At 42.2% G+C, this 17,328-nt stretch overlaps 1 protein-coding gene across 2 annotated transcripts in view; it reads right to left on the bottom strand.

Annotated features, from left to right (window-relative positions):
* Nucleotides 1-16,306, bottom strand: part of LOC110533442 (double C2-like domain-containing protein beta) — a 181,804-nt gene extending 165,498 nt beyond the window's left edge. For both annotated transcript variants that reach the window (XR_005053594.1, XM_036989831.1), the window contains exon 1: nucleotides 15,576-16,306. Coding sequence is in view for 1 of the 2 variants with exons in the window: in XM_036989831.1 (XP_036845726.1) it covers nucleotides 15,576-15,909 (334 nt within the window). In the remaining variant the exon portion in view is untranslated. The remainder of the gene's footprint in view (nucleotides 1-15,575) is intronic.
* Nucleotides 16,307-17,328: the final 1,022 nt, after the last annotated feature.

The raw sequence follows: 17,328 nt of genomic DNA, 5'->3' as shown, positions 1-17,328 counted from the left end.
CCATACTCATCTCATATGTATATACTGTACTCGATACCATCTACTGCATCTTGCCTATGCCGCTCTGTACCATCACTCATTCATATATCTTTATGTACATATTCTTTATCCCTTTACACTTGTCTGTATAAGGTAGTAGTTTTGGAATTGTTAGTTAGATTACTCGTTGTTTATTACTGCATTGTCGGAACTAGAAGCACAAGCATTTCGCTACACTTGCATTAACATCTGCTAACCATGTGTATGTGACAAATAAATGTGATTTTGATTTGATTTGATTTGGCAACCTCATCAGTTGAGACTTCAGTTCCATTTCGAAATCTGGCTACAAACTCAGCCATTTTGATATTTCTTGGATCAGAGATCTTTCTAAAATGATGAGATGCTCATGTCTCCTCCCTAATAATGGGAGTCCCTAAGGCGGGAAGGCAGGCTTCAAAATAAGCCAATAGAAACACATCAGGCTTATTTTGGACATATTTTGGCGAGATTGAAACCTCTCGCTTCGCCTCTTCCTCTCTGACTAAATCTACCTCCATGGGGCAATAAGTATGTCCTGAAATCATTGTGGTTTGCTTACAACCAGGAAATGCAGATGGCTCGTTTCTACCGGTGAGATGCAGAAACGCTCGTATTTGCGTGTAGTGAGGATTTTTATGACAAAACATATTAAAAGGGCATATATATAGTGAAATAGAACAGCGGTGAAATTTCTCTTTACGTTTTTTTCTTTATTAGTTTTTTTTACACCTATTCTTAGACTGGGTGCTTGAACTGTTCAGACTATATCTGTAAATGTTGATTTTATCTACTTCTTATCTGGCTGTAATGATAAGCATGTCTTGATGCTCTTTATTTACCCCCTCTCCTCCCCATTACTTCCCAGCTAAGCCTTGAGGAGGAGGAAATTGCTTTACTGTACAGCATGACTAATTGACCATGTGCGTAAATACTGTACTATTAAAAGATCCGTGTTTCCAGAAAATATACACAAAAAACCCTGTTATTTAAAATTAGACAATGGAATGGGAAAGAGCTAAGTATGTCAAACTAGAAAACAAATGGCCCTATCCTCCCATAGTAAACCATTCACTTCAGCTTCTTCAGTGAACAGTTCCATTCCTGGCCTCAACCCTATAGGGGTATACTGCCCGCTATCCTTTGGCTTCTCACTGACTACCATCCACCTGAACAGACACTACAGCTACAAACATTAGCTAAATAGGGCAGATGCTGTTCTACTGTGTCAGACTAATCTACAATGTGGTCTCTTAAGGGCTGCAGTGTGAACAAGGCTTTAGACAACTAACTCTAGCAGTCTGATGTGTTGTAATACTAGCTGTGACAACATCCCTTGCAATAACCAGGGCTTATTTTATGTGATGCATCAGACATTTTTTTTCAGTGTCTCTCTTTTCCTTAGACACAACACTGGAAGCTAGTTGCTCCCGAATAGGCTGGTGACATGCACATACACCAAATGATGACTCAAGATTGACAGCATTGTTGAGAATTTTAATTTACTATTAATTGCTACAATATTCAGTGCATGATTGTGGTCCCCTGTTCGTTACCTTGGCTTCCCAATTTGATGTCGGTCGAATTGAATTTGTCCTATAATATAACCACTCTGTCAAGGTGGAGACAGCGAGACAGTAGTTAAATGTTGAAGTGAGAAAGCATCAGATACAACTTGCCAAAAGAAACGCACCTGCTGCATTTCAACTACCTCCTATAGATGTTGGATATTAATTTGACCACCCTTTTGCATGATAACTTTTCTACCATACAGGAAATGTAACACTTGTAGTATATTTGAGGTTTAAAAAGGCTTCTGAAGTTTGTAATTTCCACTTAAAAATTCACATTCCCTGCTCCTGCAGTATTATTTTCCTATAGCAAACTGGCTCAAATTAAGATCCTACATTTGTACCTTGACTCCCAAAGGAATCTAGTTTCTTCTAAGGCAGGTATTCCCAAACTGGCCAAATGCTGTTGGGGTACGTCAAATAAAAATGTGAATCACATTAAAATATACAGTGGGGAGAACAAGTATTTGATACACTGCCGATTTTGCAGGTTTTCCTACTTACAAAGCATGTAGAGGTCTGTATTTTTTTATCATAGGTACAACTGTGAGAGACGCAATCTAAAACAAAAATCATTGTATGATTTTTAAGTAATTAATTAGCATTTTATTTTTTGCATGACATAAGTATTTGATACATCAGAAAAGCAGGACTTAAAATTTGGTACAGAAACCTTTGTTTGCAATTACAGAGATCATATGTTTCCTGTAGTTCGTAACCACTGTATATAATGTAAAAAATGATTCACATTTCCAAACAGTCCATTTATATTTTCCAATGGGCTATACATTTGGGCTAGGTTTTTATTCTCGCCTGAGTAGCCTCGTTTCACTGGCATTTTTTTTTAACCATCTAGTGTTCAGCGAAATACCAACACAATGTCAAATACAGGTAGCCTAGTCAAATAATTAACATCCAGTCACATTAACCGTTACTCTCTCGCGGGAATTCCACTAAAGGTCCGTATGTAGCCAAACAGCTGCTGCTCATTCCGTTTGCTCGAAAATGAATAAATGGTTAAAAAAAGTAAATACCGCATCCATAAACACACATACCAGCTCTACTGGTAGTACTGTTACTATCAGCAGTACTACAACTGCACCTGTCGATGACACAAGTTGTTTTGCTTCCACGAGCACATCCAATGCTAGAATAAGTAATTCTACATTTGTTTTTAGCCCAGCTAGCATGGACACTGACAGTTGTGAATCTGATTCAGCCGGTGAGCTACTGCCCTCTTACCCGGAACAACAGCCAGCGACGTTGGATCATCGAAGAGGTGCAAATATGATGAGAACTACATTGATTTGGGGTTCACTTATATTGGGAGAAGTGCCTTTCCTCAGCCACAGTGTGTTATACACAACCATTCAACAGTTTGGGGTCACTTAGAAATGTCCTTGTTTTTGAAAGAAAAGCACATTTTTTGTCCGTTAAAATAACATCAAATTGATCAGAAATACAGTGTAGACATTGTTAATGTTGTGCATGACTATTGTAGCTGGAAACGGCTGATTTTTTACGGAATATCTACATAGGCGTACAAAGGCCCATTATCAGCAACCATCACTCTTGTGTTCCAATGGCACGTTGTGTTAGCTAATCCAAGTTTATCATTTTAAAAGGCTAATTGATCATTAGAAAACCCTTTTGCAATTATGTTAGCACAGTTGAAAAATGTTGTACTGATTAAAAAAGAAATAAAACTGGCCTTCTTTAGACTAGTTGAGTATCTGGAGCATCAGCCTTTTTGGGTTTGATTACAGGCCCAAAATGGCCAGAAACAAATAACTTTCTTCTGAAACTCATCAGTCTATTCTTGTTCTAAGAAATTAAGGCTATTTAATGCGAGAAACCAGAATAGAAAGAGGAGTGGGAGGCCCTGGTGTACAACTCAGCAAGAGGACAAGTACAATAGAGTGTCAAGTTTGAGAAACAGACGCCTCACGTCCTTAACAAGTCCTTAACTGGCAGCTTCATTAAATAGTACCCACAAAACACCAGTCTCAACATCAACAGTGAAGAGGCGACTCTGGGATGCTGGCCATCTAGGCAGAGTTGCAAAGGCAAAGAAAAAGCCATATCTCAGACTTTCCAATAAAAGATTAAGATAGGCAAAATAACACAGACACTGGACAGAGGAACTCTGCCTAGAAGGGCAGCATCCTGGAGACTTAGACTCTCCAGTACAACCCAACATTGCAGAGTTATGTGCATCCTTTCAAGCACAACCTTCTCATTAACCTGTGGTGAGTTATTCACACTTTCCAATGAACAAATAAGGTTTTATATGTAAGATGGTTAAATAAAGAGCAAAATTATTGATTATTATTATATTGTTATTTGTGCCCTGATCATATAAGAGCTCTTTGTCACTTCCCACGAGCCCGGTTGTGACAAAAACTAACACTCATTCATATGTTTAATAATTTAATTTTATAGTGTGTGTGTGGCAGGCTTACAATGATGGTAAAAAACAGCATTTGAGAGTGCGCTGACCATGGGGCTAGAGGGGGTACACAGCTGGAGGTTGAATGTTTGAAGTGGTATGGGACTATAAAAAGTTTGGGAACCACTGTTCTAAGGCATCTCCGATGACTCCTTCCTTGTTTGTTTCTGTGCCCATTATATGTTGCTTCAAGTGTGTCTTTCTAATTGTTCTATTTGTATTGCACATCTCACATAACACACGGCTTCATTACAATTAATTTGCTCCTCCATGTTGCCAATTTGTGCATCCTCGTGCTCATTGTAACAGTTACCGTGATGCCGAAAAAGGAGCACTGTGAAGAGCAGCCAGGAGGATTGTGGTTAGAAAACACTGTGTTCACCACACTGTGTTCTGGTCCAGTGCCCTTGGGGCGAAGCAGAAGCACTCTACGTGCTAATGCATTTCCCCCATTCTGTCCAAGACAATCAGATCTAATTGTTCCAAGTTTGTACAGCAGCAGATGAGGCATATGATTTTAGCAATAGTGTATAACCACATCCACCTGTTGGCCATGTAGCATCTATACAGTGCCTTGCGAAAGTATTCGGCCCCCTTGAACTTTGCGACCTTTTGCCACATTTCAGGCTTCAAACATAAAGATATAAAACTGTATTTTTTTGTGAAGAATCAACAACAAGTGGGACACAATCATGAAGTGGAACGACATTTATTGGATATTTAAAACTTTTTTAACAAATCAAAAACTGAAGAATTGGGCGTGCAAAAGTATTCAGCCCCCTTAAGTTAATACTTTGTAGCGCCACCTTTTGCTGCGATTACAGCTGTAAGTCGCTTGGGGTATGTCTCTATCAGTTTTGCACATCGAGAGACTGAATTTTTTTCCCATTCCTCCTTGCAAAACAGCTCGAGCTCAGTGAGGTTGGATGGAGAGCATTTGTGAACAGCAGTTTTCAGTTCTTTCCACAGATTCTCGATTGGATTCAGGTCTGGACTTTGACTTGGCCATTCTAACACCTGGATATGTTTATTTTTGAACAATTCCATTGTAAATTTTGCTTTATGTTTTGGATCATTGTCTTGTTGGAAGACAAATCTCTGTCCCAGTCTCAGGTCTTTTGCAGACTCCATCAGGTTTTCTTCCAGAATGGTCCTGTATTTGGCTCCATCCATCTTCCCATCAATTTTAACCATCTTCCCTGTCCCTGCTGAAGAAAAGCAGGCCCAAACCATGATGCTGCCACCACCATGTTTGACAGTGGGGATGGTGTGTTCAGCTGTGTTGCTTTTACGCCAAACATAACGTTTTGCATTGTTGCCAAAAAGTTCAATTTTGGTTTCATCTGACCAGAGCACCTTCTTCCACATGTTTGGTGTGTCTCCCAGGTGGCTTGTGGCAAACTTTAAACGACACTTTTATGGATATCTTTAAGAAATGGCTTTCTTGCCACTCTTCCATAAAGGCCAGATTTGTGCAATATACGACTGATTGTTGTCCTATGGACAGAGTCTCCCACCTCAGCTGTAGATCTCTGCAGTTCATCCAGAGTGATCATGGGCCTCTTGGCTGCATCTCTGATCAGTCTTCTCCTTGTATGAGCTGAAAGTTTAGAGGGACGGCCAGGTCTTGGTAGATTTTCAGTGGTCTGATACTCCTTCCATTTCAATATTATCGCTTGCACAGTGCTCCTTGGGATGTTTAAAGCTTGGGAAATCTTTTTGTATCCAAATCCGGCTTTAAACTTCTTCACAACAGTATCTCGGACCTGCCTGGTGTGTTCCTTGTTCTTCATGATGCTCTCTGCGCTTTTAACGGACCTCTGAGACTACCACAGTGCAGGTGCATTTATACGGAGACTTGATTACACACAGGTGGATTGTATTTATCATCATTAGTCATTTAGGTCAACATTGGATTATTCAGAGATCCTCACTGAACTTCTGGAGAGAGTTTGCTGCACTGAAAGTAAAGGGGCTGAATAATTTTGCACGCCCAACTTTTCAGTTTTTGATTTGTTAAAATAGTTTGAAATATCCAATAAATGTCGTTCCACTTCATGATTGTGTCCCACTTGTTGTTGATTCTTCACAAAAAAATACAGTTTTATATCTTTATGTTTGAAGCATGAAATGTGGCAAAAGGTCGCAAAGTTCAAGGGGGCCGAATACTTTCGCAAGGCACTGTAAGTGTGTAAGTTGCACCATTTTCCTTTCCTGCTAAGCATTCAAAATGTAAGTACTTTTGGATGTCAGGAAAAATCTATGGAGTAAAAAGTACATGATTTGTTTAGGAATGTAGTGATGTAAAAGTTACAGTTGTCAAAAATATAAATAGTAAAGTGCAGATACCTCATAAAACTACTTAAGTAGTACTTTAAAGTATTTTTACTTAAGTACTTTACACCACTGGTATCTGTACAAAACAATTAGTCCTTGACAATGTAAGCCATTGTATAACGGTTGAAGAAGGGCTTGATTCCACTTCAAATCAAGGCTCCCTTAATGCCGAGTGCAACTCCATGTTCCTTTCCCCTCTCGACAAGAGAGCTTTGCGCTGTCTGCAAGGTCATAGCTCAACATCTGTCAAAGTCAGCCAATTCCACCCACTCCGTGCTGTTGCCATTCCATCCCCCAATCTGGTGCAGGATTATAGGATAGGCAGGGCATCCCTAAACCCTCTGCATGTCACTCTGTATGGATTAAACCTTTACTGTGCTGTCATGCTGTCACACTAACCTTTATTCACCATAGTGTTAAAAAGACCCATAACAGCACCCATAGAAGGACATTTAGGAAATAGATAACGGGTCTGTAAGAGTGACATGCTTGAGTGACACTCACATGTCAATGGATGGACAGCCTGCACAGTTATCAACAGGGTAGCTTCTTTGTAACATTGTCAATAGTGTTTAGTTGCCTGACTCACACTGAATTCTTCCGCTGCTTTATCGTTAGTTACGTACTTCAGTCTGAGACTGCCATTATTGAAGTTGATTGTGGTGATGTTAAAAGGAGGGATGTTGTACAAAACAGAGTCATCAGCGATAGGATAATCTCTAACCAATTAGAGTATCAAAACCAATACCAAACTATAAAAACATCGCTTTACCCATGTGTGTTCTGGCTCTGGCCCAACCTATCAGTTTCTGGGACAAATAAAAATAAAATCAAAATGTATTTGTCACATGCGCCGAATACAACAAGTGTAGACCTTACCGTGAAATGCTTACTTACAAGCCCTTAACAAACAAAGCAGTTCAAGAAAGAGTTAAGAAAATATTTACCAAAGAAACTAAAGTAAAAAATTAGAAAATGTAACACAATAAAATAACAATAACGAGGCTATATACAGGGGGTACCGGTACCGAGTCGGTGTGTGGGGGTACAGGTTAGTTGAGGTAATTTGTAGATGTAGGTAGGGGTGAAGTGACCAGGTGGGGCCGGGTGGGGGTGGGGGGTCAATGTAAATAGTCCGGTGGCCATTTGATTAATTGTTCAGCAGTCTTATGGCTTGGGGGTAGAAGCTGTTAAGGAGCCTTTTGGTCCTAGACTTGGCGCTCCGGTACCGCTTGCAGTGCGGTAGTAGAGAAAACAGTCTATAACTTAGGTGACTGGAGTCTCTGACAATTTTATGGGCTTTCCTCTGACACCACCTATTATATAGGTCTTGGATGGCAGGAAGCTTGGCCCCCGTGATGTACTGGGCCGCACATCATGGTCTAGAATGGATTTCCATTCTTGAAATTTTCAGGGAGGTACTCAGATCCAGACTCATTTGCTTTGAAGAACCTAACATCCATAGGTGTGGTGTAACGTTTGGCTGGAGTGTTTGGGTAGCCGGGCAAAGTGATTAGTGCTCTCATAAGGGATTTGCTTTTAGAGCATTCAGACAGTGGGTGACACAAAAACCACTCACTGTAAGACACAAGAAATTCAAAACGGGCTTGTCACAGGAGGTGCATTCTCTTGGCAGGAGAGACTGGGGCATATGCAAACACACGTCACACACACACGCACATACGAAAACAACAGTAGCTTGATACTAATAGCTCATACTGTATGTGCACACGCACGCATACACACGCACAGACTGACACAGACAACAGGAGCCTGCCAGCCTCGCTGTTTGGCCGGCTGCTTGCGTGTGGATGTAAACAGCCCTCGTGCGGAGACTCAACAGCATGCCTACGAATCTGACTGGAGCCCACTACACACACTGAGTATACAAAACACTAAGAATACCTGCTCTGTCCATGACATAGACTGACCAAGTGAAAGCTATGACCCCTTATTGATATCACTTGTAAAATCCACTTCAATCAGTGTAGATGAAGGGGAGGAGAAAGATTAAAGATGGATTTTTGAGCCTTGAGACAATTGAGACATGGTGAGGGTGAATGGGCAAGACAATACATTTAAGTGCCTTTGAACAGGGTATGGTAGTAGGTGCCAGGTGCAAAGGTTTGTGTCAAGAACTGCAACACTGCTGGATTTTTCACACTCAACAGTTGGTTGAGGTCTACCACCCAAGGAGATTCAGCCAACTTGACACAACTATGGGATGCATTGGAGTCAATATTGGCCAGCATCCCTGTGGAACGCTTTCGACACCTTGTAGAGTCCATGCTAGAGGTCGACTGATTATGATTTTTCAACGCCGATGCCAATACCGATTATTGGAGGACAAAAAAAGCTGATACCGATTAATCGGATTTGTAATAATGACAATTACAACAATACTGAATTAACACTTATTTTAACTTAATATAATACATCAATACAATCAATTTAGCCTCAAATAAATAATGAAACATGTTCAATTTGGTTTAAATAATGCAAAAACAAAGTGTTGGAGAAGAAAGTAAAAGTGCAATATGTGCCATTTAAGAAAGCTAACATTTAAGTTCCTTGCTCAGAACATGAGAACATATGAAAGCTGGTGGTTCCTTTTAACATGAGTCTTCAATATTCCCAGGTAAGAAGTTTTAGGTTATAGTTATTATATTAATTATAGGACTATTTCTCTCTATACCATTTATATTTCATATACCTTTGACTATTGGATGTTCTTATAGGCACTTTAGTATTGCCAGTGTAACAGTATAGCTTCCGTCCCTCTCCTCGCTCCTACCTGGGCTCGAACCAGGAACACAATGACAACAGCCACCCTCGAAGCAGCGTTACCCATGCAGAGCAAGGGGAACAACTACTCCAAGTCTCAGAGCGAGTGACGTTTGAAACGCTATTAGCGTGAACCCTGCTAACTAGATAGCCATTTCACATCACATCGTTACACCAGCCTAATCTCAGGAGTTGATAGGCTTGAAGTCACAAACAGCAGATCTGCTGGCAAAACGCACGAAAGTGCTGTTTGAATGAATGCTTATGAGCCTGCTGGTGCCTACCATCGCTCAGTCAGACTGCTCTATCAAATCATAGACTTAATTATAACATAATAACACACAGAAATGCGAGCCTTAGGTCATTAATATGGTCGAATCCAGAAACTATAATCTTGAAAACAAGACGTTTATTCTTTCAGTGAAATACGGAACCGTTACATATTTTACATAATGGGTGGAATCCATCAGTCTAAATACTCCTGTTACATTGCACAACCTTCAATGTTATGTCATAATTACGTAAAATTCTGGCAAATTAGTTCGCAATGAGCCAGGCGGCCCAAACTGTTGCATATACCCTGACTCTGCGTGCAATGAACGCAAGAGAAGTGACACAATTTCACCTGGTTAATATTGCCGGCTAACCTGGATTTCTTTTAGCTAAATATGCAGGTTTAAAAATATATACTTCTGTGTATTGATTTTAAGAAAGGCATTGGTGTTTATGGTTAGGTCCACGTTGGAGCAACGACAGTCCTTTTTCGCGAATGCGCACCGCATCGATTATATAAAACGCAGGACAAGCTAGATAAACTAGTAATATCATCAACCATATGTAGTTATAACTAGTGATTATGATTGATTAAGTTTAATGCTAGCTAGCAACTTACCTTGGCTTCTTACTGCATTCGTGTAACAGGCGGGCTCCTCATGAGGCAGGTGGTTAGAGCGTTGGACTAGTTAACCGTAAGGTTGCAAGATTGAATCGCTGAGCTGACAAGGTAAAAATCTGTCGTTCTGCCCCTGAACAAGGCGGTTAACCCACCGTTCCTAGGCCGTCATTGAAAATAAGAATGTGTTCTTAACTAACATGCCTAGTTAAACAAACATGAAATAAAGGTGTAAAAAAATTTAAAAAAATAAATAGGCGTCCAAAATTACCGATGTCCGATTGTTATGAAAACTTGAAATCGGCCCTAATTAATCGGCCATTCCGATTAATCGGTTGACTTCTAGTCCATGCCCCAACAAATTGAGGCTGTTCTGAGGGCAAAAGGGGGCGGTGCAACCAATGTTTCGCCGAGAATGACGCAAAGCTCTCCTGGGATTGCCGAGAATGATGCAAAGCTCTCCCGGGACTGCCGAGAATGATGCAAAGCTCTCTCGGGACTGCGGCGCAGAAGAAAGAGCCCACAGAGAGAAGCACGATATTGAACTTCACTCAACTTTCTAGAGCAGTGGTCACCAACGGTCGATCCCGATTGACCTCCAAGGCATTCCTAGTCGATCGACCACCATATCTGTAAAAAACCCAACTATAAAGCCTGGTGTTCTTCTTTTTCTTTAAATTATATTTGTCTCGGGCTGTTAACAGTAGGTGCACCTAATTCAGCTGCCTTGTGCGCGAACTGTTGCCATTTTGAACCATTTCATGTGTCTGAAGATACAAATTCTGCCTTCCCGGCGGCCCGGGGAGCAAATCCAGTGCACTATCAACCTACCACTGGCCAATCGGATGGCTCAGATTACCGTGTCTGCAGTAACGTAGCAGGCATAAAAGAAAGCTACAGCAAAGTTGATGCTCTGAAATTTCAAAACGTTTAAAACCATGACTAGAGAGAGAATGTCAACAAATAAAGCAAAGAGCTGCTGTGAGTTCATGTTTAAGTTCTTACTCAGTACTGTCATCCCTTTTATAAGCCACAAAATGTGCGTTCTTCCTATTTCCACTCAGTGCTACAACAAGCACTGTAGCAGTAATGCAGAGTAGGAAAGTGTATCTATAGGCTTGAGTTGTTGTTATCATTAGCAGCTTGGGTCTTTTTTAATGTCAAGGAATATTTCACTTTCTCTGTTCATAGGAGTAACAACATGAATTTGTGCATGAGGCAGAAATAATGCGGTGCAACTCGAGTTTCGCCATCAGCTGAAAGATGGTGTCCCTTTTTGGTCAGTGTCAGTGGAGGAAAGGGAGAGCGGAGGGATGTTGAGAGGTTGACCCTCAGTCTGCTGCTCTCTCCTTCCGCTGAGACTGACCATCAGATGCAGGCACAATCAGCCCAGTAAAATAAAAGAGAATTATTTAAATGTACGCTCACTCAGGCATGCCTCACAAGTAATAAAACAACAGATTTATTACCGGTGTGATCATATAGCCTACCTCAAATTTAGAATATATTTTTTAAATGGCCTGAACAACAATGCATTGGCAGGGCAATTCAAACAAAGACAATATGCGGTGATAATGTATTGGGCCTATAGCTGACTGCACAAACCTCATTGCTCCAGTACTATTTTATATTGGTTAATGTTGCATAGGCTTACCTTCTTTAAGTCATGTAAAAAAAAAAAAATCTGAGCGATAGATCTCGGCTTGTATTTTGCCTCAGAAAGAGATATTGATTCAGAAAAGGTTGATGACCACTGTTCTAGAGTTTCCCCTGTTAACACAAGCAACATTTCCCTTTACTGTGGCAATTGTGATTGAATCAAAGCAATAGCCACATTCAATGCAACATACCCAAACAAAACAAACTATGCAAGAGAATTTGTTGTAGATAGAACGCATCGGAGAAGGATTCTATTGCATTGACACGTATGACTCATCCCGTACTCTACAGAGACTGGTGTGGCATAAACAATCAGCGCTGCAGTAGGCCTATACACAAATAGACCTATCAAATATATATGGATCTGTGCCATTTACTTTGAACTGGACTGTGTTTACAGCATGAGCGGTCGTTGATGTACTTGTTTTGAGATCAAAGCGAGAGCTGCATGTAACCACCTATGCACATTCTGTTCATATCCTTTGCTAGTTAGTGAGTTATTAGCCCAGGTACAGATCATTTGTAGTCAACAATAGGGGAGTGATTGCTGTTGTAGGAAGCACAAAATTTGTACATTTTTTTTAAATCTAGAAAAAAGTGAGTCGGGTAAAGAGCTTTTTTTGGTCATAAAGGGGAGGTTTTTTGAGAACAAGTTCTCATTTACAACTGCGACCTGGCCAAGATAAAGCAAAGCAGTGCAACAAGAAAACAACACAGAGTTACACATGGGACAAACAAACGTACAGTCAATAACACAATAGAAAAATCTGTATACAGTGTGTGCAAATTAAGTAAGGAGCTAAGGCAATAAACAGGCCATAATGGCGAAGTAATTACAATTTAGCAATTTACACTAGAGTGATAGATGTGCAGATGAGGATGTGCAAGTAGAAATACTGGTGTGCAAAAGTGCAGAAAAACAAATATGGGGATGAGGTGGTTGGATGGGCTATTTACCGATGGGCTATTTACCGATGGGCTGTGTACAGGTGCAGTGATTGTTCAGCTGCTCTGACAGCCAATGCTTAAAGTTAGCGAGGGAGATATAAGTCTCCAACTTCAGTGATTTTTGCAATTCGTTCTAGTCATTGGCAGCAGAGAACTGGAAGGAAAGGCGGCCAAAGAAGGTGTTGGCTTTGGGGATGACCAGTGAAATATACTTGCTGGAGCGTGTGCTACGGGTGGGTGTTGCTATGGTGACCATTGAGCTGAGATAAGGCGGAGCTTTACCTAGCAAAGACTTATAAATGACCTGGAGCCAGTTTTATTTTGAGACAGGCTTGAATAAGCTGAGCCGCCAATAGGCAGAGGGTAGCATAATTTTTCTGATTCTCTGTAACAATGGTATGGGTATAATAATGCAGTTTATTTTGTAAAGTGGTTTCTTGCATCAAACAACAACAATATTTCTGGTCACCTCCTTCTCCGAAGAACAAGTGGATAAACAGGTTAATGTCAATCCCTGCTGTCACGTTCTGACCTTAGTTCCTTTGTTTTGTCTTTGTTTTAGTATGGCCAGGGCGTGAGTTGGGGTGGGCAGTCTATGTTCCTTTTTCTATAATTTGGGATTTCTGTGTTTGGCCTGGTATGCTTCTCAATCAGAGGCAGCTGTCAATCGTTGTCCCTGATTGAGAAACATACTTAGGTAGCCTGGTTTCACTTTGGAGTTGTGGGTGATTTTTTTACGTGTCAGTGTTTTGTTCCACACAGAACTTTTTCGGTTTTGTTTTTTTACGTTGTAGTTATTTTTTTTGTTCAGTGTTCATTATTCTCGGTCTCATTAAACTCGGTTTTTCTAATGACTGCCTGGTTCACCAACTACTTTGCAGACAGAGTTCAGTGTGTCAAATCGGAGGGCATGTTGTCCGGTCCTCTGGCAGTCTCTATATGGGGGTGCCACAGGGTTCAATTCTCGGAACGACTCTTTTCTCTGTATATATCAATGATGTTACTCTTGCGGCGGGTGATTCCCTGATCCACCTCTACGCAGACGATACCATTCTGTATACTTCTGGCCCTTCCTTGGACACTGTGCTATCTAACCTCCAAACGAGCTTCAATGCCATACAACACTCCTTCCGTGGCCTCCAACTGCTCTTAAAACGCAAGTAAAACCAAATGCATGCTTTTCAACCTGCCTGCACCCGCACGCCCGACTAACATCATCACCCTGGATGGTTCCGACCTAGAATATGTGGACATCTATAAGTACCTAGGTGTCTGGCTAGACTGTAAACTCTCCTTCCAGACTCATATCAAACATCTCCAATCTAAAATCAAATCTAGAGTCGGCTTTCTATTCCGCAACAAAGCCTCCTTCACTCACGCCACCAAACTTACCCTAGTAAAACTGACTATCCTACCGATCCTCGACTTCGGCGATGTCATCTACAAAATAGCTTCCAATACTCTACTCAGCAAACTGGATGCAGTTTATCACAGTGCCATCCGTTTTCTTACTAAAGCACCTTATTCCACCCACCACTGCGACCTATATGCTCTAGTCGGCTGGCCCTCGCTACATATTCGTCGCCAGACCCACTGGCTCCAGGTCATCTACAAGTCCATGCTAGGTAAAGCTCTGCCTTATCTCAGTTCACTGGTCACGATGGCAACACCCACCCGTAGCACCCGCTCCAGCAGGTGTATCTCACTGATCATCCCTAAAGCCAACACCTCATTTGGCCGCCTTTCGTTCCAGTTCTCTGCTGCCTGTGACTGGAATGAATTGCAAAAATCGCTGAAGTTGGAGACTTTTATCTCCCTCGCCAACTTTAAACATCTGCTATCTGAGCAGCTAACCGATCGCTGCAGCTGTACATAGTCCATCGGTAAATAGCCCACCCAATTTACCTACCTCATACCCATACTGTTTTTATTTATTTACTTTTCTGCTCTTTTGCACACCAGTATCTCTACCTGCACATGACCATCTGATCATTTATCACTCCAGTGTTAATCTGAAAGATTTTAATTATTCGCCTACCTCCTCATGCCTTTTGCACACAATGTATATAGACTATTTTTTTCTTTTTTCTACTGTGTTATTGACTTGTTTATTGTTTACTCCATGTGTAACTCTGTGTTGTTGTCTGTTCACACTGCTATGCTTTATCTTGGCCAGGTCGCAGTTGTAAATGAGAACTTGTTCTCAACTAGCCTACCTGGTTAAATAAAGGTGAAATAAAATTAAAAACCAAGATGAACACTTACCACTTACCACAGCCATTGGTCCGATCCTTGCTACTCCTCCTCAGAAGAGGAAGAGGAAAGCCGTTACACCTGCATGTCTTTTTTTTCAAAAGTCTCATGGAATGTAGGCCTACATTGAACACCAGACATTGGCTGCTACTGTAGACTGTGAGTGCAACTCAATATTAAGAAGGTGTTCCTAATGTTAGGAATACTCCGTGTATATCCGCCCTGCTAATTTACAACTACTCAAAGAAGGCATGAAGCTTTGGGACAACAAGCACATAAGCCCAGCCTTTTCACATCACGTGTAATCACATCACCTTTCTTACACTGGTAGAATAATTATTTTTGTTGATCTGTGCTTATGGTACCTACGGAAGTCTATAATGTATCAGTGCAGGAGTGCAGTATTGTATGCAGGGAAGGAAGCAACAGCCGCTCTGCGGCAGCAACAGTTGGCTCTCAACAGTCAAGAGTTAGCTACGCCACAGACAGGGAGACGCACAGACACACCGGCACTCGGCAACCACAGATGGAAGGAAAATGAGATTGGAGAAGAGAGAGGTCAAAAAAGACACAGCCACACCAGATGGTCACTCGGCAACCAGACACTGAAGGAAGGAACGAAGGAAGAAAAAGAGGACTAAAGAGAGAAAATGTCTCTACTCACTTGAGTCGTCCGAGTCATAGCCCTCCACGTCCGGTTCCTCCTCCTTCTTGCCAGTCGCCGCAGGTGTTGGGGCGGCGGCACCGCCAAACATCCGGTCCAGGTCGTCGCCGGTGTGGGAGTGGGCCGGGTCATCCCCAGAGTTGTGGCTGGCGGAGGAGGAGTGCAGCGAGCCGGCTCGGCTGAGGGCGGGGGGTGCTGTCGGGGGGAGACCCCGCGGGTAGCGGGGGAAGTAGTCAGAGATCTGCTTGATGGGCTGGATGGGGCCAGGGCACACGTCAATGGCCATGTGCTCCTGGATGCTGATGGTGGTCTTCTCGCCTTTGCGTTGTGTCATGCATGCGGTCCCTTGGAGCGCCCACCCAGCCCAGTCAAGACCCAGTCAAAACAATAACTATTCCCCAGGTGTCCCCAAATATACAAAAAAGGCTCCTCGAAAGTAAACACCAAAGCCAGCCAGAGAAAAAAAAATAGAAATTTGAAGTTGTTCCTCTGAAGTCTATCCCTGAAAAAAAAGCCAGTAGCCTGAGTGGAGAGAGAGCTCCTAGCTGTTAGTGAGATGAGTAGGTCCTGGTGGCTCCTCGGACTCCCCCCCTCTAACTTGTGCTGCACTGGGCTACATGGAGAGCCGTGGCTGGTCCGCCCTGCACGCTCTAACCATGCTGTCTGTCTGCCTCACACACTGCTTCCTGCCTGCTCTCTCTACCTCTACAACACACCCTGCACACGGCTGCCGTTTGTTTGTGTGCGCGAGAGAGTGAGAGAGAGAGAGAGTGAGAGAGAGAGAGAGAGAGAGAGAGGGAGTGGGGGTGGGGAGGGTTGGGGGGGGGGGGGGGGTATTGAGGAAGGAGGTGGGCTCAGCTGATGTCACCTCTTAGCAACCGAGCGGTAAACAGGGACCGCCGGTGCGGGTACTTAATTATGCTATTAGTCCCCATCCATCTGTCAAAGAGATGGAGGCTCTGCCGTGTGTGTGTGAGAGAGAAAGAGCATAAAGAGAGAGACTGCAGAGAATACCTATACGTGCGTGTGTGCTGTGGAGTGAAAGATAAAATGTGTCTTTGAGGGAGCGTGTCTCTGATATAGGAGCACTACCTCAAATGTAAGTGTGTGTGTGAAAGAGACGTGAATGGCTCCGTGTGAGTGTGGGGACTGTAGAGCATAGGCATAATGTGTGACTGTAAGGAAGAGTGTCTGTGTACTTATGAGGAGCGCAAGCGTTCGTGCGTATGTATGTGTTTGTGAGTGAGAGAGAGCGAGCGAGCTAGCGACAAAGAGAAAGGAAGAAAAAAGAATGAGAGGCAAAGTGTTTTGTGTGTAACACACAGGGAGAGAGTCGGACCCTGGGGTATCTCTGACCAGCCCATGTTTGGAATTAGCAGTGAGAAAATTAAACATTGGTCACCTTCTATCAAACAAATCTCTAGAGCAACAGGTGCTGAATAAAAAAGACCAACATAATTACAATTAAGAATTGAAAAATGGAATGTCTGCGTAATTGAGTGGTAACACTGGCTGTGTTTAGATAGGCAGCCCAATTCTGATATTTTATTTCATTCATTGGGCTCTGAAGAAAATTCTGATGTGATTGGTCAAAAGACCAATTAGTGGAAGATCAGAATTGGGCTGCCTGTCTAAACGCAGCCTTAGAGAACAGATTGTTGTGGTTTCAATCCCCACAACCACCTATGATGTTATCAGGTCTTAATTTAAAATCAGTCCTTTTCAACTTTTCTAAATTAACTCACGGTTACGT

This window comes from Oncorhynchus mykiss, chromosome 10 (assembly GCF_013265735.2).
Source record: "Oncorhynchus mykiss isolate Arlee chromosome 10, USDA_OmykA_1.1, whole genome shotgun sequence".
NCBI classification, from domain to species: domain Eukaryota; kingdom Metazoa; phylum Chordata; class Actinopteri; order Salmoniformes; family Salmonidae; genus Oncorhynchus; species Oncorhynchus mykiss.
Note: the sequence above shows the minus strand (reverse complement) of the source record. Positions and strands in the feature narration are given on the sequence as shown.